This window comes from Cuculus canorus, chromosome 4 (assembly GCF_017976375.1).
Source record: "Cuculus canorus isolate bCucCan1 chromosome 4, bCucCan1.pri, whole genome shotgun sequence".
NCBI classification, from domain to species: Eukaryota; Metazoa; Chordata; class Aves; order Cuculiformes; family Cuculidae; genus Cuculus; species Cuculus canorus.
The window spans coordinates 19148999-19174332 of NC_071404.1; the positions used below are offsets into that span (position 1 = coordinate 19148999).

At 36.4% G+C, this 25334-nt stretch overlaps 1 protein-coding gene across 13 annotated transcripts in view; it reads right to left on the reverse strand.

Moving 5' to 3' along the window:
* The window catches only part of KCNIP4 (potassium voltage-gated channel interacting protein 4), a 422577-nt gene that overhangs the window by 134971 nt on the left and 262272 nt on the right, over window positions 1-25334 (reverse strand). The window contains exon 1 of one of the 13 annotated variants that reach the window (XM_054065854.1): window positions 10340-10449. The exons of the other annotated variants lie outside the window; for them this stretch is intronic. Coding sequence (XP_053921829.1) covers window positions 10340-10427 — 88 coding nt within the window. The 5' untranslated portion in view covers window positions 10428-10449. Of the gene's footprint in view, window positions 1-10339; window positions 10450-25334 lie in introns of those variants that run through there. 13 annotated transcript variants of the gene reach the window in all.

A 25334-nucleotide genomic window follows, 5' to 3' on the forward strand; every position in this document is an offset into this window, starting at 1 on the left:
GGTGTTGTTCATTATCACTACACATTCAACAATCCTAATGAAATGAAGAAACACTCCCTAAAAGCTTTGGGTTTGGTTTGTTTTTTTTTTTCCTCTTCCTACTTCTATTGGAGAATTGTCTCAGAGCTTCATCAGCTTCCAGGATAAGCTGACTACAGAGAGTTTAACTTACCACTTGTGACAACTTATTAACTTAGCTTCGATGCTACCATTTTTTCCTGCCTCTTGATCACATCTGCTTTCTGTTTTGCTGTGCTAGATGAGTCAGCTTCTTTCAGCTTCCTCCCATAAGAGAGCTTCTCCAACTCCCTGGTTGTCTGAGTACATTTATTACACCTCTGCCACTTCTAATTCATCTCTCAACCTCTAACTGGATGAGAAGAGTATAATAAACCAAAGCAAGCTGTCACAGCCTGTCATCCCTGCATAAAACAGGCCAATTACCTGAAAGTCACATCCGCACGTATAACAGGGCAGGAGTTACGTCCATCAATCTTAAAAACTCAGCAGGAGCACCAATCCTTCAAAGCCTTTCTCATCCTTCACCTTAGCCACTTACTTTAAGACTCAGCACTGCAACAGCTGAGCCTCTGAGGGGAGCAGGCACACAGGGCTTGCACAGATAGCCCTGGAGTGGAAGAGAAGCTGCAGCAGTATGTGCGAGCCTAGGTGCTGGGCTGCACGCTGGGCACCAAGGCCCCCTTGCCTCAGGACAGTAGGGAGAGGAACGGTTGTGCTCCACGTGCCAGCACTCACTGCTGCATGGCCATCCACGGCACAGCTACACTGGCCACGCCACAATGCACTTCAGTCACATTCACCTCAATCCGAGTGCTAAGCGTAAAACCAAACCAAAATAATAAACAATACTATAATTACAGTGGTGCTATATTTTTGAAAATAAGGTGGAGCCTATTTCTCTTCTGTCTGTTACTGCAGCTTATGATATTCATCTCAGCAGGAGACACCTGTATTCAAATCCCTCCTGTACTCAAGACAAAGCAAGGATCTTTTTTTAGAGCACCCATCACACTGACGTATGAATTTTTAAGATTGGTTAGTTGGTGTTTGTCTTCCTTTCGGCACTTAAAAAAAAAATTAAAAGTCCAAGGTACACAGTTACCCTTGAAATTTATTTGGCCAGATAAAAAGAAATTGTGAGCATAAATTCATAGCCACTAAGTTGCTAAAATGTCATACATCATTCTGGATTGGATGTGAAACTGACTTCTGTCCCAGACTGTGATCAATGCTAATTTAAAAAAACCCCACATTTTGGAGACTGTTAAACAACTTTGAAATGTCCAGCTGTCAGACTCACACACAGAGTCTGGCAAATACAGGAGAAAGCTGTATAGAACTAAAATGTTTTTGCCTTTTCAATCCAATATTTCAGCATTTTTGAGAATGACTGTAATAGGTGGGATACATCTGCTTACTATCATCTGCAGTATTTCCTATTCACGGCGAGAACAGATGGAGCCTCAGTAATCCTAGATCTTACTGAACTACGCTTTGGAATACTGGAATGCACCAATTCATTGATAGGAAAAAAACTCAGTTACTGGCAAAACCAAAAAGACAAGCCACAAAAAAGGCCAATGTTAAAAAAACCAAACCTTATTTTTCTGTAGTAATTCATCCCACTGAAGTCTAAAATTCTTTTTAATGAACACAAATATTTGAATTGGAGGGTTTGTTCCCTGGATGTTCTATATCACAGAAGCAAAACAGCAGGGCAGGCAACTAAACACATTTAGAGCATTTTACTATTTTTGAATTGCTAGTTAAACCAAAGCAGAGGATAATCACCTTTGTTTGCTATTTGTAGGTTTACACATTTCAGTTTTCCATTTACTAGTGGCATGAGAAAACTTTTTTCAAGCAGCTTAGATGTAAAGTGCAATACGTAAGTAAAGGTACAACGCAGTTATCCTACTGAAAGACCACTTCAGTAAATAAAATGCAATCCAGTCTATGTCAACTCTTCTGTCCCCCTTAGTGTACTTTGCACAAGGAGGTTTGCCATGACACGTGATTGGACACATCTGCCTTTTTTTAAAATTGCCCCACCTCTGGCATGAAACAGCAACTTAAGCTACGCAAAGGAGAAACCACTTCTGCTCTCAGCTCCTCTATATGGGTGCACCAGATCGCCAATTTACTCCGAGTTGTGCGTTTTCCAGACAAAAGAAACATACAGCCTATGCGTGGCATTTAGATTCAAGGTCTAGCTACATAAATTAGCATTCTGCCAATACATAATAGCAAACCATAAAAACAGAACTTATTGACTGTGTCTGATTACATGTTTCTAAGAGCCTTGTTACCGCCAATAAAAGGCAGGTGAAGAACGATGACAGTGTTAGTAGAAGAATACGTTTCCATAGAGAGAAATTTGTAAATTATGGTCACTAAAACATCAATGTAGCATTTTTTGTAATAGTTAAAGACTACCTAGGACTTCACTTTACTATGTGGTCATAAATCTGAAGGTAAATAATTATCCTAGATGAAGTATATAAACAAGCTCTGCTTCAAGTTTTCTATTTTGTGAATCTACATAGCATAAAAGCTCATATTTTAAAAACTGTAATTAGAAGAACAGTTGTAATTTCTGGCTATTGTTCTATAACTATTCCTGTTGCAATTGATTAAGTACCAGATACAGCTTGTCAATAGAAAACTTAGAGGAATAGAAGAATAGAAAGCTTAAAGTAATAAGGTCCTTGTAAAAGAAAAAAGCACGTAAAGTCTTGAGATATCAGTAGATAAAGAAACAAGCAGCCTTTAAGTAATAAAATATAGTACTCAGAGGGGTTCATGATTACACTGTGAAAGACAAATCTAAACTTGGATGTCACTTCTCATGGCTACAACAGTACTGTCCATGACTATGTTCCTTGGAGTTGAAAATTTTGGAAATCCAAAACCAGAATGACTGTAATAGCTGCCCATCTTTTTACTCTTTGCTCAAAGCACTTGAGAGGCACACACTGTGAGAATATCATCTATTTTTTCAAGGTTTTTCCTCTGTTCTTTACTTTATTACTACACCAAGACCAAGAGATCTAAAGGCTGCAACATGTTTTATCCAATCAAAATAACCCAGATGACTTTGAACCTTTGCTCTAAAGTTGGGCAGTATTTGCTCCCCTAAGTGTTCCATCCCCTTCAAGAAAACCTCTGTTTGATGACAAGCAATTTTAACTGCCTAAGTACTATGAATCTTCATCCAATGCACTTCCATCCTCCTCTCCTCTATTTCACTCACATTGTTACTGCATTTTGGGAAAACTGACAGTAACAGAAAGTAAGTTTAACAGCAAGAAACTGTTATAAGCATAGGAATTTTTGGTCATAACTCGCTATTTCCCATTTTATCCCACAATCATTAAAATGGATTTCATAGTTTGAGTTCCCTGTCTATTTGGATGTATAAAAACCTATTTTGCACTAGCCTTGTGTTGCACTAAATAATGTTTTATTGACTCATAAAACATAATTCCTTGGAAAGCTTGAGTGCTACCAGAGTTTTCCTTTTGAGTCCTAAAGTTACACAAAAAATAGGAATAAGTTTACAGAAAAAGGTGTTAGCTAATTATTTCAGAAAATATTAGGCTCTGAAGTTTAGATACAAATTTTGTTTCAAAATGCTTACTGGTTGCTTCATGATACATTCTAGCTTGATTCATCTTAGAGGATATGAACAAACACCACCACCAAATCAGATATACTTGTGGTATTCAGAATTATGATAATTTCTAGAAAGACTGTTTAAGCACAGTGAGATGAGATTTTTTTTTAGTACCAAAGTAGCAGTTAAGCTAAGAACTTCACGTTTAAAGTAAGCGATACTTGCAGGAATTTGCACAGACTTTCAGACTACTGGACTAATCTATCAGCTAATAGCTACAGTTAGCAATAGTTACTGTAACAACTGTTCACAGCAGCACGACAAATATCATGTTACAGAAATTTATTCAGACAGCAAAAAGTATATTTTGATTTGCCACCACCTTCATTATTGTAAGACATTACAGCTTAACAATTACTACCCTCCAAGGGCTTTTCAACAATCTTTGTGAAGCTAGTTCATGTAAGTCTAGTAATTAATTAAAAAATAACCATCTTTTTTTTTTTTTTAAAGACACTAATCAAATCAGAACTAATGGGTTTGGAGACTTAATTGCCACTTCTTTCCAAACCCAGTCCATGGTCCATTAAACTGACAAGTATCTCTCCTTTGTCTTTAACAGATTTTGAATTACCCTTATCTGTCATTGCTCCTTTGTACCATAGCTGGCCTGCTCTAACGAGGTTTGAGAAAAGAATCTGTTTGCTTCTGCTCATTAACATTTTAGAAAATGAACAGGTGTCAATTCAATCTTGTTAATGATGATCCCTTAGAAACAGGTAACCTGGAATACATGAACATCCAGGAGCACTCCTTCCATTTTATTGGTGTGTATTAGACTAGAACCACGTCTGTGTTGATCTTTCTTTTTCTTGTCTAGTCAGTCTAATGATTCGGGCTACAAAGACCTAACACTTCACTGGCAGCCCTTGAGTCTAACCTAGGTAATACAATTTATTTATTCTGTCATATCACAGATAGAACTACAGAGAGCCAACATCTGTGGAGTTCAGGAGACTTCATGGCACATCTAATACAACTGGGAATTATTTGATTTGTATGGATCTGTCTATAGCCTGAATTAACAAGAAAGTCAGGTCTTAATTTGAAGAGTTTCCTGTTTTCCAGCTGTCACTCAAAGCATCTAATTGGTAGCTTTATGGACATAGAAATGAGGTTCATTATCATTGCTGCTTATTAATTAAAAATAATGTGTGTGCTTATCCACATGTATATGGTCCCCTTGTCTAAGAAGGCATGTAAAGCCCACAAATAAGTCATGTTTAGAAGTTGAGTTTTGCACACATTAATGTGTATCTGCCCAGATCTTTTGTTGGATTAGAGTTACTATTGATCTTGTTATCCATTCCCCCCGCGTTTCAGTTGTTAGACAACTGTCTAAATACCACATCACATAGCTGCAATTTCACAAAAAGAAAGAAATAAAAGGAAAGCTATTTTGACTAGCAAGCTCGTTGAAATCTTTTGTAAGAGTATGAATTAGAGAAAATATGATTAAATATTTGTTAGTACAAGCGCCTAAGCTGAAATAAGAAATTAACCTTGTTTCTGCCAACATTCATTGTGCTTCTTTCACATACTGGTATTTATGTATTGTTTGATTCTCCCCTACTCTGCTTGCATACGGACAATTTCTGTTGGTTTTGTTTCTAACCCAGAAAAGAAAAACCACTCTGGATTGAAACCTAATTCCTCTCCCAGTCTTTAACTCTTCCTTATTTTGCAACCAGAAAATTTGTATTTTTCAACATTTTTTTGGTACATCCCTCAAATGTAAAATGTGATGCTGGAACCTTCCTGTCTCCTATTTACCATCAGGATATTCCTCTTTCCAGTTGCAATCTCTGTAGCCAGCATCTCCTACTGACAGCTATAGATTTTAACAGGAAATACTTCTAAACAAATTCATGCTATAAAATCATAGAATCTTTTGAGTTGTAAGGAGCTTTAAAAATCTAGATGCAACCCCCTCAGGTTGCTCAAAGTCTGTTTCAACCCAGTCTTGAACCCTTCCAGGGATGGGGCATCCACAACTTCCCTGGACAACCTGTTCCAGTGCCTCATCACTGTCACAGTAAAAAATTTCTTCCTGATATCTAATATAAATCTACCCTCTTTCAGCTTAAAACTGTTACCCTTCACCTTATTACTACAATCCCTCCCCCTGATTTCCTATAGGCCCCCTTTAATTACTGGAAGGCTGCTATAAGGTCTCCCTGAAGCCTTCTCTTTCATGGGATGAACAACCCCGACTCTCTCAGCCTGCCCTAGTATGGGAGGTACTCCAAACCCTGATCATCTCCTTGGCCCTCCCCTGGACTCTTATAGATCCATGTCCTTTTTGTGTGGAGGACTCCAGAACTGAACACAGTACTCCAGGTGATGACTCGTGAAAGCACAGTAGAGGGGCAGAATTGCCTTCCTCGACCTGCTGGCCACACTTCTTTTGATGCAGCTCAGGATACCGTTGGCTTTCTGGGCTGCGAGTGCACACTGCTGGCTCCAAACAAATTGCTTTTACATAATCCGACATCCTAAGGCATGCAGCCAGATAAGCAAATGGGAATAAGTCAAATCATTCAGTGTCAAAGGGTGACAAAGAACGGATGACAAAGAAGAAACCCATGCTGAAACAGAACCAACTTTTACATAAGCTGAAGTTATTACATTCTTCCCTGAATCTATCATTTGCGATTGTTGCAAGTGTATATTATCTCTTTACTGCTACAGAATGAATGAGATCCATTTAATCATCATTGTTATAATCAGAAGTCATTAACCTAAACTAGGAAGGTGTGAAATTAAGGCTGCAACAGCCCCAAATTTCAGTATGTTTGCTGAGGGATAATTTTCTTAATTTTTTTTTAAAGCAGCAGAGCATAGGTTAATTGCTTCAAGAGAGTTCAAGAATATATTTCCTCCAGATTATCCAACAATCTTTTAATTTATTGCTTTTAAACAAGAGTGTAATTTAATCCAGTAATTCAACTTTTACCAGCAATTTCACAGCTTAACATAACATTTGCAATTTAATTAAATGCTAATAAAACACATCAATCATAACACTTACAGACCAGGATGTGGGTGGCTCAATTACATCAGTATTTACCGCTCACTGGATTGTGAAAGGCAAATGGAAACTTTTTCACATTACTAAACAGCAGTTATTTGAGAATTTTTACTAGAGGAAGATATGTTTTGTCTCAGATTCCAAAAATGGATTAAACAGAGGCAGAATGGATATATCAGTATTCCCTTATGATAAAGCGAAAGATGAAAAGACAACTCAACTGTGACTAATAATTAGGATGTCTTTTAAAAAAAGAGAGGTAGCATTTCAATAAAAAGGAAACCTGATTTTTGTTGCGCTATTAATCAATCCATGCCTGTATAGACATCAGTCATATTTCTTCTGATTTTATATATGATTGTAAGGTAAATTTTATGTTGTTTGTTATTTTTTTTTTTTTAAGTCATTAAAATATACAATAGATCATCAAGGTCTGGTGAAGTTTACCGCTATCCTTGGCATTGTCCTACCAGTTCTGAGCAAGTATAAGAAACGTCTACCCAAAAAATCTTTAATGTCTGCTAAGCTAAAGGAAAAAAAAAATAGGAAGGCTTCAGTGCAAGGTTCACACTTTCCTATATGATCTTTCCTCCCTTGGACTGATGCTAATATAGATATTACTGTTACAGACACCATTATCCACATTTAACTGTAGCCATTTGGGAAAATACTTCATTCAGTCTGTATTCATCATGCATATTCTGGGCATTACTTTTCTTTATTCTCCCTCTCTTTCAAAAGAGAAATTCTTACTTAAACAGCTACCACTTCAGGGAACTGAGTTTAAGCATTCCTGTCCTGTCCTCAGTTGCTATTCCAGCAGCCAGCAGTGTGAAGTAACTTAAGACAACTATGCTTTGAAGAGTCCTTCTCTCCAGCACATAGGACTTCTGTAACAACAGACAAGTTTAGCCCTTTGTAAAATGTTTAGAAAAGAGCAGGTTTCTGGGTTATTCAGAGGAGTCAGTGGGTTGCCAGCAAATAGGCACAGGAACTGTAGGACAATTTTGACAGGAATGATAAATGCCATAGCACACAGCTAACTGTCAATATAGGGCAGGAGAGCAGTTTCGGAGGAAATTCAGAATAAAGAAATTATAAAGCAGAAAGACAGCAATAACACTGCTTGCATTTATGGATCTTCTTCCAAAGTTTAAAGACAACATGGGGGAGAAATATTGATATGCTCATGTGGAAAAGAAAAGTAGATGAATAAAATTAGTGGGACTTGATTTGAAAAAAACAAGCAAGCAAAACCTATTAATTTTGCTTCAGAAAGGAAAAAAAGATCTTTCTTTTCATATACGCATAAGTGAAGTATTATTTGTGCATCTGTTTGACTTGCGTCCAGCAGCTGTTGGCAAGACTTCAGAACAGAGGTATGAGCTTTTAGTTAAAGTTAAAAGAAAAATCCTTAAACCTCATGTTATTCAGATACACTGTGGGATCTACCTCAAACTTACCTGCTGTATTCTGTTGTTGATTCATTATCCAAATATTCTGCGCTTACTTGAAACAGTGGTGTCTACTGCATAGCTAATGCTACATCTAAAAGGCTATCACCTACAGCTGCTATCTTCACTCAGTTTTGAGGCCAATAAACTACTTTTCTCTCTTCAATATTTTTCTCTTTGCTGTACTTTCTCCTCTAAACATTCCCTATTTGAACAAGTTTGTCAACCTCTCATTTGATAAAGGGCCGTTCCCATGCCTCTACTGTAGTATCAACAAATTGATCAGTAGATCGGAATTGCACATACTGGATTATGCCACTAAGCAGTCTTAGGAAATAAAGTTGGGGTTTTTTTTAATTAAGGTAAGAGGTTAAACCTTCATCTGATCCTGATCTAATAATCTCAGTGGAATTTATTACTTTAAACTAAACAATAAGTGAAAGTGAGAACTATAAATTTAAGTAGAACTACATCTTCAGAATGGAAATTTCTGACATACAATTAGGGAGAAAAAAAAAAAAGTCACATTATTCTGGAAAGCAGCTCCTCTCAAAATTAATGATCGTAGCACAAATTATGATGTACTTTTACCTAATAACAGGGAAACTCCACAAATCATTATTAGTACAGAAAAAAATATTCATGGATTTTTTTTTAAAGATTGTGGTATGAAAGTGACTGTTGAACAGTAATTGACCAAAATACATCACTTTGCAATACCTACTGCTCTTCTAGCTGATCCAAGTTCTCCAAGCACTCTGACTGATGGCAAAGCAACTAGTTGAATTTTCAGTATATGATGGCACAGAGAAAGCACAAATTAAAACTTTTCCCAAGAAAGAAAACAGTCCTGTAACTGAATTTCAGTCAGATCATTGAAAGAAGAGACAAAGGAAATGGCCACCGGGAATTTTAAAGGAAAAAAAGGGGAAAAAATATGTTTTGTATGATCACCGCTAAAATTAAATGTTGGACACAGAAAGACTGAGTACTTCAATTAGCAGATTAAGCATTCAGAAATGAGAAGTGTTATGTAAAGAGAATGAGCACTAGAGCAGGCCATTGTAAAGGAAGTATTAAAAGAAAAACATAGAAACAAAAGAAGAAGAAATATAATAAAGAGGATAAACCAGCAAGAAAACATTAAAGAAAAGATCTAAAATCACAGAGATTTCCTAAATTTGTTCTTAAAACCTGATAGTACTGATTTTAATTTAAGTTTGTATTTTCACCTCATCTGGTTTGTCATATCCAGAATGTGGTTTTTTTTAATTCTTTTCTTTTCTATCCCTTTCCTTTTTCCCATGTTGCATAATCAAACAAGCATATGAACAACATCTGATGTGGCTACATACTTTCAATTTTGCAGAACAAAAGTAAAGATAAAATATAATTTCCTTACAGGCTTCCATATGGTTTGTCAGAACTGGGAAGCATGGGCTAGCAGAATCGGATGTGTTTTTTTAATAGAGACTATCACTTTACACAGAGAAAATCAGAAAAAAAGTCATTATTAAAGGCATAGTGTCACCTACCCCATGCCACACTTTTTTTCATTGCATTTTTCAGTTTCCAGGATAAACTGTATTTGGTGTCACTGTACTGTCATGCTGCAAAAGTTCTGTCACCATACATATACAGTCTATGACATCTGATAATACAGATGTTCATCTTAGCATAGTACATGAGAAGGAATGACAAAGGAGAAAGCCAAACACATTGGAGGTTCATGCTTCCCACTCAGGAGCAAGTGCCAATAAGTAAATTCATTAATCGGTACCAACTGCAACATTAAGAACAGTGGATTGCTAGAAACACGCTGATTTCAGTCTTTGTGCCGTTATTAATATAAATCATGATTCAAACAGCTTTTGAATAAATACTTGTAAAATAATTTATTTCTAAGGGCTTATTCTGATTGCATCATTCCAAAAAGGTTAAAATATAATCAATACTGCATGAACTTGGCAGTGAATCATGAGATGCTCATACATGTTTTCATTAGTTAAATTGAACTTATCACCACAGACTAAACACTGAAATTTGATAGAAACTACTGTATAGGAAAGTCAAGGCAGAGTAGAAAGTGCTTTGGCTGTGTATTCAAGAAGCAATTGGTCAGGTTAAAAAAAACTAAAACAAGGAGAAGACTTTTACCTTGAGAAGTTCTGCGTGTAGTAGAGTCAATAAGCCTGAAGATAAAGCATGCAACTGGCAAGGGAAAATTTTTTGGACTGTGCTGCATAGATGCAGCACGACAATCTCTAAATAAGGTCAAACCAGGATATTTCTGTGACGTAAAAAATTATGCCCTGCTAATCTCTTGAATACTTCAAACAAATCAATAAAACAGTGGCAAAAGGACAGAAAAGAGGCAATTAAACTAAAATTGCAGCCTTAGGGAGTCTTTAATATTTCAGCTTAATCAGATGAGGATTACCTATTTAAATAGTTGAGAAGAATTAGTTATCAGTTCCAAGATTTTCTCATAAAACACTACCAAATTTATGATTGGCAGTATATCTGATGTTACTATATATTTAACATCAGTTAAATTAAAGTGTCCTATTTAGAAATGGGAACAGAAAAAGAGAGGCTTTGTTTTTACTTCCCCTTGTTAAAATCTCCAAGAATAAAGCCATTGTGGTGGATAAAAAAAAAATGTTCTTGAACTTATTGTTTTAAATTTCTGAAGTTACTGACCTGTTTTGAAATCAACAATAAATCAGTTTTAAAGGATTTTTCAATAGGTGAGCAAATATCAACATGTTAAAAAACTACTATAAAATTATTATAAATGAATCAAAATAGAATAAACATTACAACAGAAGAATTACTTTATTAATCAGTATATTAAGAAATTATTTTTTAATCCCAAATTAACACAGCACATTAGAAATCAACCTTGGGGTCAACCAAAGAACAAATTACATAATGTTAATTCAGTATTGAAAACCCGAAGCATTGTTTTCCTTTAATCTAAAATCCTAGATGATATTCTAGCCAGAACAGTAATCCTGACCTTAGTTGTAAAGGACTAAAAATAGCCTGATTTTCTTGCTCAAGAGGAGTTTCAAAGAGTAAGCAGTGAAATCAATTTAGCTGGTCTTAAAGCACCAAAAATAGCTCTTCTAGCTCAGCAATTCAGCCCTTCCTCCTCAAATTTCTGCTCAGGAGTGAGTATTCTCTTCTTGTTTCCCCTGTACAGGGCAACACTACGCAAGTACAAGACCTCACCTGGAGTGACAAATGAACTACTCTTGCAGTCTATGCCAGATTGTAGTAATCCTTCTTCAACCTTGATGGCAATTAAAGGCTTCCAGATGTCAGTTGTGAGGTTTCAGAGAAGTCTTCAAGGTGCAGTATAAATTGTATGCCTATGCTTCCATTGCTGGTTGTAACATGGAAGGAACTCGCATAAAAAAACCCAACCCAAACCCTAAATGAACTAGGGGATTACCCTTGATGGACCTCTGTCCTGACACACTCAAGTCACAGGAGTTCTGAGGTAACATTAATGGTTAACGAGGCAGCAGCATTATTTATTTCTTCTCAAAAACAGCTTCCCAAATGTTGCAATAAATGCGTGCAATGGCTATTGAGAGCTGCCTTGTTTCTGTATGGAATTAAAACCAACCAACCAACCTATGGAAATAGCTACATCATCTATATTTAAACTTGATGGTACGCATTATTCTGCATAAGGATCATATTTTCACTATGGTCTTGACTTCTACCATCCATTTCTAGTAGAAGTAGTATTTCAGCAAGCAGACTGTGCTGCAAGATGCCGTTTCCTTAGGTTCATGTTCTCAGCTTTTGCATTAAGGATTCCTTGGTCTCATGAGCATTAGTGGCAGTAGTAGGCAACTCAAACATTTACAGGGACTAGTGAAGGAAAAGAAGTATATGTTTAAGCAAGATGGAGAAGGAAAGGAGTCAGTATGATTTCTTGTCCGAAGAGCTTACAATTTAGATGTTCTACTTGACCTACCAAAATGGCTTTGCTCATGCATCTGTGCAATGCACAGCATGGACAAATCACTGCTAATGTAGACACAGCAGGGCAGCTGCAGAGCTTCAGTTCTGCTAGAGCAGGCAGTCCCAGTCCAATTTGCAAGAGAAAGAGCACAACCCATTTTTTTTCCAGCACAACAGATTCCACGGACATGACTTAGGGCAGCACAGGTCTGCAGATCAAACTCTTTTACTCTGCCAAATAAACCTGTAAAAATCAGTCATGGTGAGAAATATGCAGATTGAAAAACTTGTAGAAAACAAAAGGAAACAGTGAAAGTATTATAAAAGAAGAATAATATAGCAGAGGTCACATCAGACTTGCTACCCAGTCACTCAGATGTTATGCAGTCATGACAAAAGATAAGCCTTCCTTCCTTAAGTGTAGCTATGAAGATGTTTTGCCGAGTATCTTCAAAGCAAGAGTTAGAATATTCAGCAAAATAAGAAATACATAGGAAACTGGAAATAAATTCCTAGGCTTTTACTTCATTTTTCAGAAAAAGTTGCAGTATATATAGTTCTTGCTATTTTGTGCTTGCAGTCTGTCATGCTTATAATTTTGTAAAAAGTCAAACAAACCCCATTCTAGACATCTCAGAACATGAAACAGATTCATTTCTTTCTGATCTAAAAAATGCCTAAGCTACGGAAAACATTTGGAAACTGAAAAAGTAGGATTTCAAGCTGTTAACTCTTCCTTAAAATCTTGTTTAAAAAAAACCAAAAACCAAAACTCTCAGAAAAAAAAGACCTCCAAGTAGAGTTTTAAAGGAATAATGGTTTTGGCACTTTGTACCCCCCTAGCGAGCAACCTTAGTTTTCAATGTTTTTAACAGATTGTTCATACGTCCTTCAAACGAGTAATATATACCTAAAACTTAGATTTCATTATTGTGATTACAGTATTTGTCAGAGCCAATAATCATTTATAGTAGAGTTTTCAATAGAAATTGACAGTGAACTTATACTCCTGGGGCCTACAGAAAGAAGGTTTTCTTCAAAATTACTTATTAGCACAAGTTTGAAGTGCAATGCGTAGAATTATTTTCCAAATGATCATCCTTCCCACTGGAGAACAGGTTGGATTGGAAGCTTAAGATTCACTGGTAACAATAATTAGGTTTTTAAATATAAAAACAAATTAAAAAAATGACTGAAAAACTAGTGTCAACAATTTTCATGTGGAGCTTTGTCAAATAAAACAATTTTAATTCAAGATGTTTCCACATGTATTTCAGACATAAAAACTCATTTTTTTCAGTGTGTATGATGAGCAGTGAAGCCCACGAAACTGGTTATGAAGCTCTGTGTGCTAAACTGGTAAACAGTTCAAAACAATGTTGTGCTCTTTCACGCATTAGTTCACAGAATGACCCAAGTTGGAAGAGACCCACAAGGTTCATCGAGTCCAACTTATTCCTGTATATGACAACGCCAAAATTCACACCATTTGTCTGCGTTGGGGAATTCCTTGCCAACAGACATTCTTACAGATTAAAGAGTAACAAGATAAAAAACAAGCAAAAAAAAAATGCCTCCAGACATATTACACAGAGAAGACATATCTCCTGACTATAGAAGTCCCAAAGATACACATCATTTGGATTGGAATACTGGGGAAGTACCAGTATCATGATTTTTTATGTTCTTCACACCTTCCACAAACATTGTCAGGGCTACTCACAAAGACTGGATTCGAAGCGAGTGCAGCCTTTGACATTAGCCCTTACAATAACCCCTATATTTCTAAATCACAGCAAAGGTAAAACCAGGAGTGAAACAAATATTTAATCATCCATTTTTACTAATAACATGTTCACAATAGGATGGTAAATGTTAAAGAAAAAATTCGAGGAAAAAATTGTAAAATTTCCTTCACTAAACTTGTCATGGGTTGCCCAATAAATAAGTGAGCATAACAATGACAAGTTATATTCAACTGGAAAATTGGAGAATTATTGACAGAAATTCTACCACTTTATCCTACTGCTATAATGCACACCAAAAGCCAATGCAGCTACTTTCAAAGGATAGTCTCCTCTGAAAGAGGTCAATAAAAGGAAAGACAAGAAGAAAACTTGTGTGATCTAGGTAAATCCTGAGCAGCTGACAGAATTTAGAGAAATTACATTTTTTAGGTTTCTATGCTATTAGTTATCTTCTTTGAAATTTTCTCTACAAATTTATTACCTGTGTTGAATCTACTGAAATGAGGTGGCATCTCAATTATCACTGTGTAGGAACTCTTGATAGTATAAGCAATTTTATAACACCATATTATGTATCATAGGAGCTGGCAATGATTTTATTCACTCTATCCTCAGTTGGACAGGGGAGAGAACATATAGAAAGTCTCATGGGTCGAGATAAGGACAGGGAAAGACCACTTAGCAATTACAGTCATGGACAAAACAGACTCACTGTGGGGAAATCAGTTTAATATATTACCAATCAAATCAGTGAAAGATAATGAAAAATAAAACCAAATCATAAAAACATCCCTCACTTCTTCCTGGGCTTAACTATACTGATTTTCTCTACCTCCTTCCCTCAAGCAGCACAGGGGGACATGGAATGAGGGTTGCATCAGTTCACCATAGGTTACATCTGCTGCTCCTCCCTCCTCAGGGGGACAGTTCCCCACACTCTTCCCCTCCTCCAGTATGGGGTCCCTTCCATGGCAGAGAGGACTTCATGAACTTCTCCAAGATAAGTCCTTCCCATAGGCTACAGTTCTTCCCATGTGGGTCCTCCAGGAACAGATTGCTCCTGCACAGGTCGCCTGTGGGGTCTCAAATCCTGCCAGCATGCCTACTCCAGTATAGGCTTCCCACAGTGTCACAGCCTTCTTTTGTGCATCCGCCTGTTCCAGCATGGAACAGCATCCCTCACAGTCTGCAGATGAATATCTCCCCACTGCCAACCTTCATGGGCTGCAGAGGGACAGCCTGCCTCAGCATTGTCTTCCTCATGGATTGTGGGGGAAATCTCTGGGCCTCTGGGTCTCTCCCCCTCCTTCTTCATTGACCTTGGTGTCTGCAAATTTACTGCTCTCAGGTATTCTCACACCCGTTTCTCCAGCTACAATGGCTGTTGCACAGCCTCACACACACACGCTCTCCCACCCGCCCTTCCTAAATATGTTATCACAGAGGATTAACACTATCACTGATTGGCTCAGTCTTGGCCAGCAGTGAGTCTGTCTTGGAGCAAGTGGGCATTAGCTCTATTGGATACAGGGAAGCTTCTAGCAGCTTCTCAGAGAAGCCACTCCTGCACCCCCCACTAGCACAACCTTGCCACTCAAACCCAATATATTGTACTCCTTACCTCCGTGAACCATGTTTTAAGAATTATCGTTCAGATTCACATTCATCACACATTCTTTACAATCTTCACAAACTTCACTCACACCAACAAAAAAATGCCTCACACCAAAAAAAAAAAAATCAAAGCAATGTCACAATGAATGAATGTGGACAGTTTACACTCAAAACATCACTCATACCTTCAGCACAACTACAACACCAGAAATTCCCCTGATTATTTCATTTTTCACTTCCTGGCTGTGTTCAGTTAATGCTTTGCCTTTTAGCTGTCCCAAAAAAACTTTGTCTTTAATTCCTCATGTCCCATGTTAGGCACCAAAAAGGAGTGGGGTAAGTTGACCTTGGCTGGATAACAGGTGCACACCAAGTTGCTCTTACCACTGCCCTCCTCAGCAGGAGGTGAGAAGGTAAAGTAAAATGGAAAAAAACTCGTGAGTCAAGATAAAGGCAGTTTAGTAAAGTCAAGGCAAAGGCTGTGTGCACAAGCAAAGGCAAACAAAGGATTTATTTCTCAACTTCCCATCAGCAGGTGATGGCCAGCCACTTACTGGGAAGTAGGGCTTCAGTACATGTAGCAAATATAAATTCAACAAACAAACAAAAAAATACATTTCAGTTACTTGAGAAAATTAGCACCCACTTGTGGAAAAGACAGATAACACTTGCAGTCAGGTAATATTTATAATATCAGTCTAATGTTAGCTGCTTCCTTGTGCTTCCCACAAAATCTGAATGTTTTGAAACAATCTCTTTACAAGCCTCAAATTTCTTGCAGTGCAGAACAGTGGGAAACAGCCAGTTTCCACTTAGTATATGACTTCATCTTTCTTATCTGATCTACTCATTTGTCATTTTCTTTGAAAATTGTATCCTGGAGTGTTAAGCAGTTTTCAAAATACAAAAGCCTCTCATACTCAGGAATACATGCGCCAAGTAAAAATAAGATAGAATGAAAACACACTATTGATCTATAAAGACAGCATAAAGACTGTCTAGCTTAGTTGCCATGACAAATTTGACATCTCAATTCAAGACACTAATTAAAGTCCCTACATTGCAAAAGAGTTGATTGTTTCACTGCTGCTAAAATGGTGATGCCATTCCTCCCCTTCTCACTGTGTGACCCAGCTTGCTCCCTGTTATTAAGCTATTGTACTTGCCTGATTGCACAGTAAACTTACTTAACCATCAACATAAAAGCAGAGGGGAGGACAAAAACAAAATTAAAAAAACCCCACACCCTCCCCTCACTTTCTATGCTGAGGTAGTTTTCTGGGGGTTACTTAACTCAGTTTAGCACATGAGCTGATAAAGGAAAAGAATGAGCACAGAACAAGTGATGCAATTATATGGTCAGAAACAGAACTGAACAGGAGAGACTGGTGTATGGTGAGCTGACAGACTGAGCCTTTATACAGAGGGCGCAGACAACCTAGGTCCTTGATTAGCCCCCTGATTATTCTGATATTTAAGTCTAGCATTGATTCAGGTGTTTAAAATTCACTTTATGCATTTGACATAATATAGGACAACATAGATTCTCATCTCTGCTAAAATAAAAGTTGATGCTATAATTGAGATCTTTGCTAGCAGCTAAACTGTATACAGCCACTCTTTCACCCCTGCCTACCTGGTGGGATGGGAAGGAGAAGCAGGGGAAAAAGAAAAAGGAAGACTTGTGGGTTGAGATAAAGACAGTTTTAAAAGAACAATAAAATAAGAAACATAATAATAACAACATAATAATAATAACAACAAAAGAACATATTAAAATACAAGCGCTCACCACCCAATGATTAGCCCATCTCAAGCAGCAATTTCAGTGAGCGCCATGACTGCAGCGATCAGAACACCTCATGCAGAACCCATATTGCCTGCCACCCGCCCCCTGGATAAATTCTTATTTTATATTAAGTATGGTGTTATGGTATGGGATGCTCCACTGGCCAGTTTCGGATAACTGTTCTTGCTCTGCATCTATATGCCAGCAAAACACAGGAAACTGAAAAAATCTTTATTTCTTAGTGACAGCTAAGAAACATCAGTATATTATCAATGCTCTTCTCATACTAACTTTAAAAAACAGCAGCTGCTGAGGAGAAAATTAATGCTGTCACAGGTGAGCAAAAGTGTTACCCGGCAACAATTGAAACTATGGATCATCCTTATTCTCTTATTCATAACGCAGCAGCTACTTGTATTAAAGAATACATTTTGGAGACCTTTGAGCAGCAGGTTCAGTAGAGAGGGTGGGTTCCACAGATTTGCTTGAGTTCAGACCTGAGGGCTTATACAAGTGTGTGACAGAGTAGTTTTGGCATATACAGTGAAATGAGCCAGTACAGTCACTGAGAATATCCAAATAATCCACTGAATACAAGTTCAGTAAACCCTACGAATAAAAACATGCCTGTAATATATGATATGTCAACACGTACTCTTACTTGAATGTTTGCGAGTACACAGAACAAGCTTAAAAATAAATGACCTAATAAAACCCTTAACCATTACCTTATTCACCCAGTGAATTTATTGCTATTATTTTGGACACTTTTTTTTCCTCAGAATATTTTAGTATTGTCAATGTAATGTTGAATTTTAGCTTTCTAACCTGTTATTTTTACTGTTACATGTATACACACAAAAATGAAATGTTTGATAGTGCCTTGGAAAGTTTATAATTTTGGAAAAAAATATTCTTTAAATCTGTTACTTCTCAGTCCTTAGAGCTTCACCTGAAGCACTAAGACAAGATCATTTTATACTTAACACTAAGTGCAGATTGTAAACAAAAATCTTCCAAAATCAGATCACACATTTAAGGAAAAAAAAACAAAACCCACAAACCTGAAATAAGCGGCTGACCAGCAGCATTGCAGAGAAGGATCTAATAACTATACTGAACTCTACATCATACAAACTGTCCCACCTCTGTTGGCTGTGATGGGCTGCAGGACAACCCTCCACCAGATTACTCTAACAAGTTTTAGTCAAATAAAGGCACACAGAAAATTAGACCAAGCAGAGAGTATGGTAAGAAAATAAACAAGCTTCGAAACGGGTCAGTGCTGGGCTTAGGGCGAGAAAACGGGTACAGCATTCAAATGTTTAAAATATTACAAAAAGAATGAACAATTATGAGGTTTCCATGTCTAAGGCAGTTTGAGACGTAATTTGGCCTGCCTTCCAGTAAAGGAGATTTGGGTTAAGTACTGGGAACCCACCGACAGTATGAGCTATTAAATTAACCTAGCCTATAGGAAACACGTAAACCAAGCAGAACAGTGAACTGTGAGAATGGAAGGTTCTGAAAACTAGATGCTATCTTTGGTATTCATTTTTGTAAGTATTCCCCATCAGTCTTGAAACAAAAGTCCTAGATGCCTTTCTTGACACTGACTCTAACCAAACACTTCTGATGTTCTGAGGCCAAAACATTGTTATACCTGAGAGATACTGCAAGAAATTTGAAGAACTGAGAAGGGGAGTCCTCCAGCTGTTTCATGCAGAAAAATGTACATTATGAAAAGGAGAAAAGTTTATATTCTTTGCTCTGTTAAAGAAATTGCATTTCTAGCTGTGTATTAGAAGAGAAAGTCACCATTCTTCTGGTCTTACACAGCAATCTAAACTGTGTCTCCAATATGAGAGAAATATAGCAATACATTATGTTTTCAAATATATATTATGTCTGCTCTTTTCAAAAGATAATCAGTGAGCTATAACCATTTTAGCTCTTCACAGGGACTGCTATTCAATTTCAGCACCAAGGTAGATTTCAAGATAAATTTGATTGATAAAAAAACAAAACTAACTTTACAGATATTTGTTCATAATAAAAATAAATTGCTTGTATGTGTGTATATATATTCATTAAGCAGTCATGCTGAGAACAAGAAAATTTCAGCTGTGAACCCTAGCTTAAAATAGAATAACAGTTTTAATGACAGCCAATAAGCAGCAGCGTGTTTACTTGAGAGATATACACACTTCTCGGTCTCAAAGAGAATAAGGTGTTACAAAATATGTACGTTCTTCCATCATAGGCACAGACTTCCCACTTGGGAATGATGAATGTATGCAATAAAAGCCATTAGGTTAAATATTGGCCATAAAAGAAATCACAGAGGCAACAGACTACGAGGTCTAACAAAAGTTTGCATCTTGTTATAGGTTTTGCATTACTTTATAGACTTCAATAAAAACTTTGTAGAATTCCATTTGTTTCACCCCAAGCCACTCTGTAATTCTTTATTAAAAGAGGAAATAAAAATGACAGTTTTGAGATCTCTGCAACTGTAACAAATACTTATTTCTACTCTTCATTTCCACATTCTCGAAGTTTAAAACACTATTTCTTCTATGCACATTAATTTTTAATGAATGATAGATATGGGTGTATTTGACTAAAAAAAGTCAAATCTAAAGAGCAAGACTGTTCTTAGCCCTCTGTGGCTGTCTAAGAAGATTAAGGGGATTTATTCAGAAGAAAGGCACAGCTGTAGTTCCAATACCAGCTGAGCCACAAGAAAGACATGGGGCCCAGAAGAAAGTACACCATTCCTCTTCCGTTTCCACATGCAGCATTGCCATCATAAAAGTTCACTAGTAAGTATGCTCCCTTCCAACTTCTGACATAACATCTTTTTCTAAGCCGCATGCGGCAAGACTGCTGTCTGATTTTTTCCAAAGAGCACTATATATCTCCAAAATGAACATTAAGTTGTGATGTTGCATAATATTTACTTCACTGAGCATTTAAGGGTTTTTATTAACAGAAAAATCATTAGTTGTGAAGGAGGAGAGAAGAGTTAAACACCTGAGCACAGGATTAAAGGACCATGACACCCTTCATTGATCTACACAATGATAATTTTGAACTTCTTTCATTTTATTAGTTTTAAAATTGTCTAATATTTTTCTAATGTGCTCTGAAATCTTAGTAAATAGTTCTAGGAAAATAACAGAAAACCTCTATAAGAATATGAAATATCAGAGTTAAACGGCTAAGAAGAATGGCAAACTAACTATAATGAATCTGATTCTATTTGACATTGAATGCAAGACTACTGATCATCTGTTCAAGGACAGCACTAATTGTTTGAGTATCAATATTTTATTCTCTGTCTGAAACATCAAAGAATTCTTTAAAAAGAAGCAGGTATAATCTTAAAGTGATTTTCCAGTCAAAATGGAAAATAAGCATTTTTTAGGCTTTTGTTTTATATGAAAGAGTGCAACTTGCTCAAAACAGACAGTGAAGTATTGCAAATTAATACTGCATCCTCAGTTGTCATATCAATATAATTTAGCATATTTCATAATACGCTATAATTTTTTTTTTGAGCATGACATATCTGGATGTTTGCAAACAGCTAGATGTACCTTGACACTACCAAGTCATGTCAATAGGGTTCTAAAGACTCCAAATAGAATAAATAGAAGTCATATGATATGTTAGCAGCATCCCCGATATTTCCATCACAAATAGTGTACTTTTTTTTTTTTTAAATCTGAGCTAAAAGTCTTCTCTTTGTTCTTCATAATCCATACTTTTCCACCAGCAAAGTCTTTTTCATATATAATTAAACAACTAATATTAGGAATTCTGAGGCTGTTTCTTCCTGTCAGATGGCCTCCATCTCAGAACCACTGCCAGCCCTGGTACAGCCTTTGCAGTTTTGCACATCTTGACAAGAACAGGGGGAAAAATATTCCTTTTATCTGGTAACTCTGCTAGCAAAACAAGTTTTAACTCTTCATTGCACTCAGGGTGTAAGATCTTTAAGAACTTGTTCACTCTGTAAATTCAGTTTTGTATACAGGATAGACACAATTTTAAAATAAATTATATCAATGCGAGCATATGAGCAATCCTTAAAATCCACTATATAATGACTTCTCCCAGCTGACTAGTCACATGTAATACTTACAGAACTGATAATACTGACAAATATATTTAAAGCAGTTTTGCAACAACATATGTAATCTACATTTTTCTTGGCAATTACAATATAACAAGAGGATACACTATTCCAAATGACATCTCAGCTGAAAATAGCAACATAAAAAGACATAATCTGTTTATAGCTTAAGTATAAATTTATGTACCTACAGAGTAATATAAACAATGTAAAGAGACATTAAAATGTCTGCAGAAAGCTTGCTCTGCTCCAATTAAATCTTGTTTAAGCAGATTTAAATTTAATCAGAGCAGCCTGAGCATGTAAACAAATTTTGTCACACTTGAACACATTGAGGCAGCACATCCAAGTTTGTGTGTGCCATTAAAGAGACTTAAGTTTTCACCGCCAGAAGTAGTAAATCAGAGAATAACTTGCCTGCAAAAGCCAGGTAAAGACACAAATTATTGCAGTATTTCTAGTTCACACACACACAGCTTCAGTATCAGAAAGTATTCCTCCTTCCTCACAGAGCTCCACATCATCAACACACTACGCAACCTTGCTATCTTCTTGCCAGCTTTGCTTCCTTTTCACCAAACGTTTTCTCTACCACAGCATCCTAGTTTATTCTTTTAGATTAAAGTTTCTGGAATTATTTCTTTTAAAGCTTGAGTACTGAAATGCATGTTTCTCTTGCATTAAGCACCTGCTAAGCTTTGAGACAAGGGGAGGGTGTTCAAGCCTCTCTGAGATAAATTCAGTTGTGTTTGTATCACCTAAGGCACTTTAGACTACGCCTACCAGGACACCGTACACAAAGCCAGAGAATCACTTTGAGCGTTTAGATGGGTCCACTCAGCTGAGTCAAGATGTACCCAAACAGACCAACACCAAGCACTGCAGAGAAAAGTATTTCCAATCCCACCTTTCCTCAGGACTCAAGACATTAGAGGGATCCCATACAAATGACTGCAGCCTAAATACCTAAACCACGTGCACAAAAACTTCTCATTTGGAAGGTAACACAGGGATTACTTTGCTTTCTTATATGGGGTTTAGTCCACTCTCACCTACCATGTATTGGCTAAACAACAATATTTAAAAGACACAGAGTCTCATCTTTTCCTCTGTCAGTGAAAACTGAAACCTACCTCACCCATTTTCCAGACAACTGACTGCTACCCTGTGCTGCTCAGTCAGCCTTTGGTCCAGCTACTTCATCAACCACACACCAACAAATATATCAATTTCACTCACCTCTGACACTTTTCTTTCCTGCTTGTACTCCTTCCTCTCCTGTTCGAACAAATTTTCTGTTGCTCGCTACCATTCTAGTTTGCTGACACCAGCCTTTCCCCTGCGAGAAGAACCAGAGTGACTGAACACACCCTATGAACTACAACTCACAGCCCAGGTGCAGCTCAGATGAAACCTTAGTTAATTACAATGCAGGTGCCCTTGATCTGCCCATTAATACACCTGTTGGCTCTCCATGTCGTCTGTTCTATAAAGCACAAACCAATATATTTTCTTGAAAGTTATTACCCATAAACTGAGTTATTAAATTTTAAGAGGGGTAAAAATATTTTATTTCTTTTATTGTATGGAACTTTCTTGCAACATTCTTATTTTTAAATATATTTAAAATTGCTTTCAGCATTTTTTACTCAGACATATTCAACACTGGTCTAATGGATCCCCATTGAGACCTCTGACTTTAAGAAATAAATAGTTGAACCAAAAATGTTTTTTTTTTTCTTGAGGTACAGCTTAGCTGGTTTGGTTTACTCCCTCTTGGAAAACATATCCCTAGACAATCATATTAGAATGGATAATTAATTATATTGGAATACTTCTTTTTATATTAAAAGTTTTTCAAAGCCTTCTGCAAATTTTCTGTATTCTTGCATACAATATCCTACCTGTAAGGCAATAGTGCTTTTTAAAGCAATTTCTGGTGTTTGTATCTTTTTTGGTGTTTTTTTTTTTCTTTCATATTTTTATAATCAGAACTATCACTTACAATTCTGTGGTCTCTTTTAACACATAATACAGGCCACCTAACTGCATCTGATCATTTTTAATTTTTTTTAACTTAAAATTCCCATTCATTTTTTCTAGACAGGAATAAATTATTGATTTAAAAAGTTCAAATGGCAATATTTCCCTTTTTTAGATTTAATTAGATCAAACAATGGGTTTCTTCTCATCTTGCTTTACACTGAAAGCTTCCCCATATTGCTAATAATTTATGTTACCCTTCACTGACTTTTTTTCCCCCCTGCTATAAGCTCATAGTTTTACGATTTTTACCAGGTTTCTTCTTGTAACATTCTAACAAAGCCATATGAAAACGATGCCTGTACTCCGGGGAACAAGTAACGTGAGATTCTCATTATTCTCCCTTCAACCAATATTTACCAGATGAAGAAAGAAATTCTAAAATGAAATCCTACTACACATTAGTTTCAATCACATTTTATTTGTAGAATTAAATTTTATTAAAGAAGCATAGATTTGCCTCTGCTTAAATTTGACCTTCAAGTGCAATATTTATAGGCTAAAGATTTAAGTAAATCACTGGTTTACTCATTCTTTTGCATTATGAAGAGCTGCAAGGAGGAACTAAAATATGAAACAAAAATAGAATCAAACTTAGTTTGTGAAGGCAGATTAAGAAAAAGTATGAGCATTGGAAAGAGTAATTTCTAAGACATTCAAAAAGAAAATAATTATAGTATTCTTTTATTTATTGCTCATCAGGTATATGCAAAATGTTATCCTCAAAGAACAGTTATTTGTGGGCAATCCCATGGAGAGCACAGAAATTCCAATGTGTTTACTTACAATATTATAGCTATATTCATTAATAAAAATAGAATTAATAAGAAAACTATAAACCACCATTAATTGTAGGTAACATAATTGCATACAATAAAAGGTAATATAGATATTACCAGAACCAAGCAACTTGTTTCTGCAAGTAGGTACATAATATTACCATGGTTATGCTCACTCTTTTCTTTCTATTAATATCTTTGAAAAGATATTAATTTGAAAACCCATTTGAAAAGATATTAATTTCCCTGACAGACTCATTTGGTCAAAATAATAATCAACAATATATTTGAAAAGATATTAATTAATATAGAGAAACACTATAATGTGCTGTCCCTGCATGGACAATGGAGATACTGATATATCATTTTAAATAAACCAGAGAAATACAATCCAAGAATGTCCTTACAAAAAAAATCCATCTCATAATGGCACATTGATCCTTGACACAAAATAACAGAGTTTTTTACTTTCAGGGCAGTCTTCATAGATTTCATTTATCAGAACCTAGATTTGGATGTTGCATATTTTTTAAAACCCAATCTTAGACTACAAGGAACTCTCAGGTCAGGGGAAAAAAAGGTATGAAATTAGAGAACTCTTCGAGATGTTTCAATTGCTTCAGAGTACCTTTAAACAGAGAGCAAGCGCACACCTTATTGTAACTTTATGTTTCCATTTCCGGTTGAACCTCAAAACTGTCCACCCTGGTGAAAAAACATCCAAAGAAGCAAAAGATGGCAGCATCAGGGGTAATTGGGGCTTGTCACTGGGAGGGGAGAGGGTTCATTTAAGGTCCCATATAATTTCTTACTTAATCCATCATGAATAACTCAGGACATAAAGTGCTGTGGCAATCTGATTACGACCACTGATTTCTCTCTGCCTATCATTTCCCTGACAGGCTCATTTGCTCAAAATAATAATCAACAAAAATAATCACCTAAATTGCTCTGTCTGAAAGGTAGGGGGGGATTTTCACAGCAGTGTGAGGCAGACACTAGACAATTATCAGGCAGGGAACGTACAGGGTAGAAAGTTCTCCATACAGAACCTGTC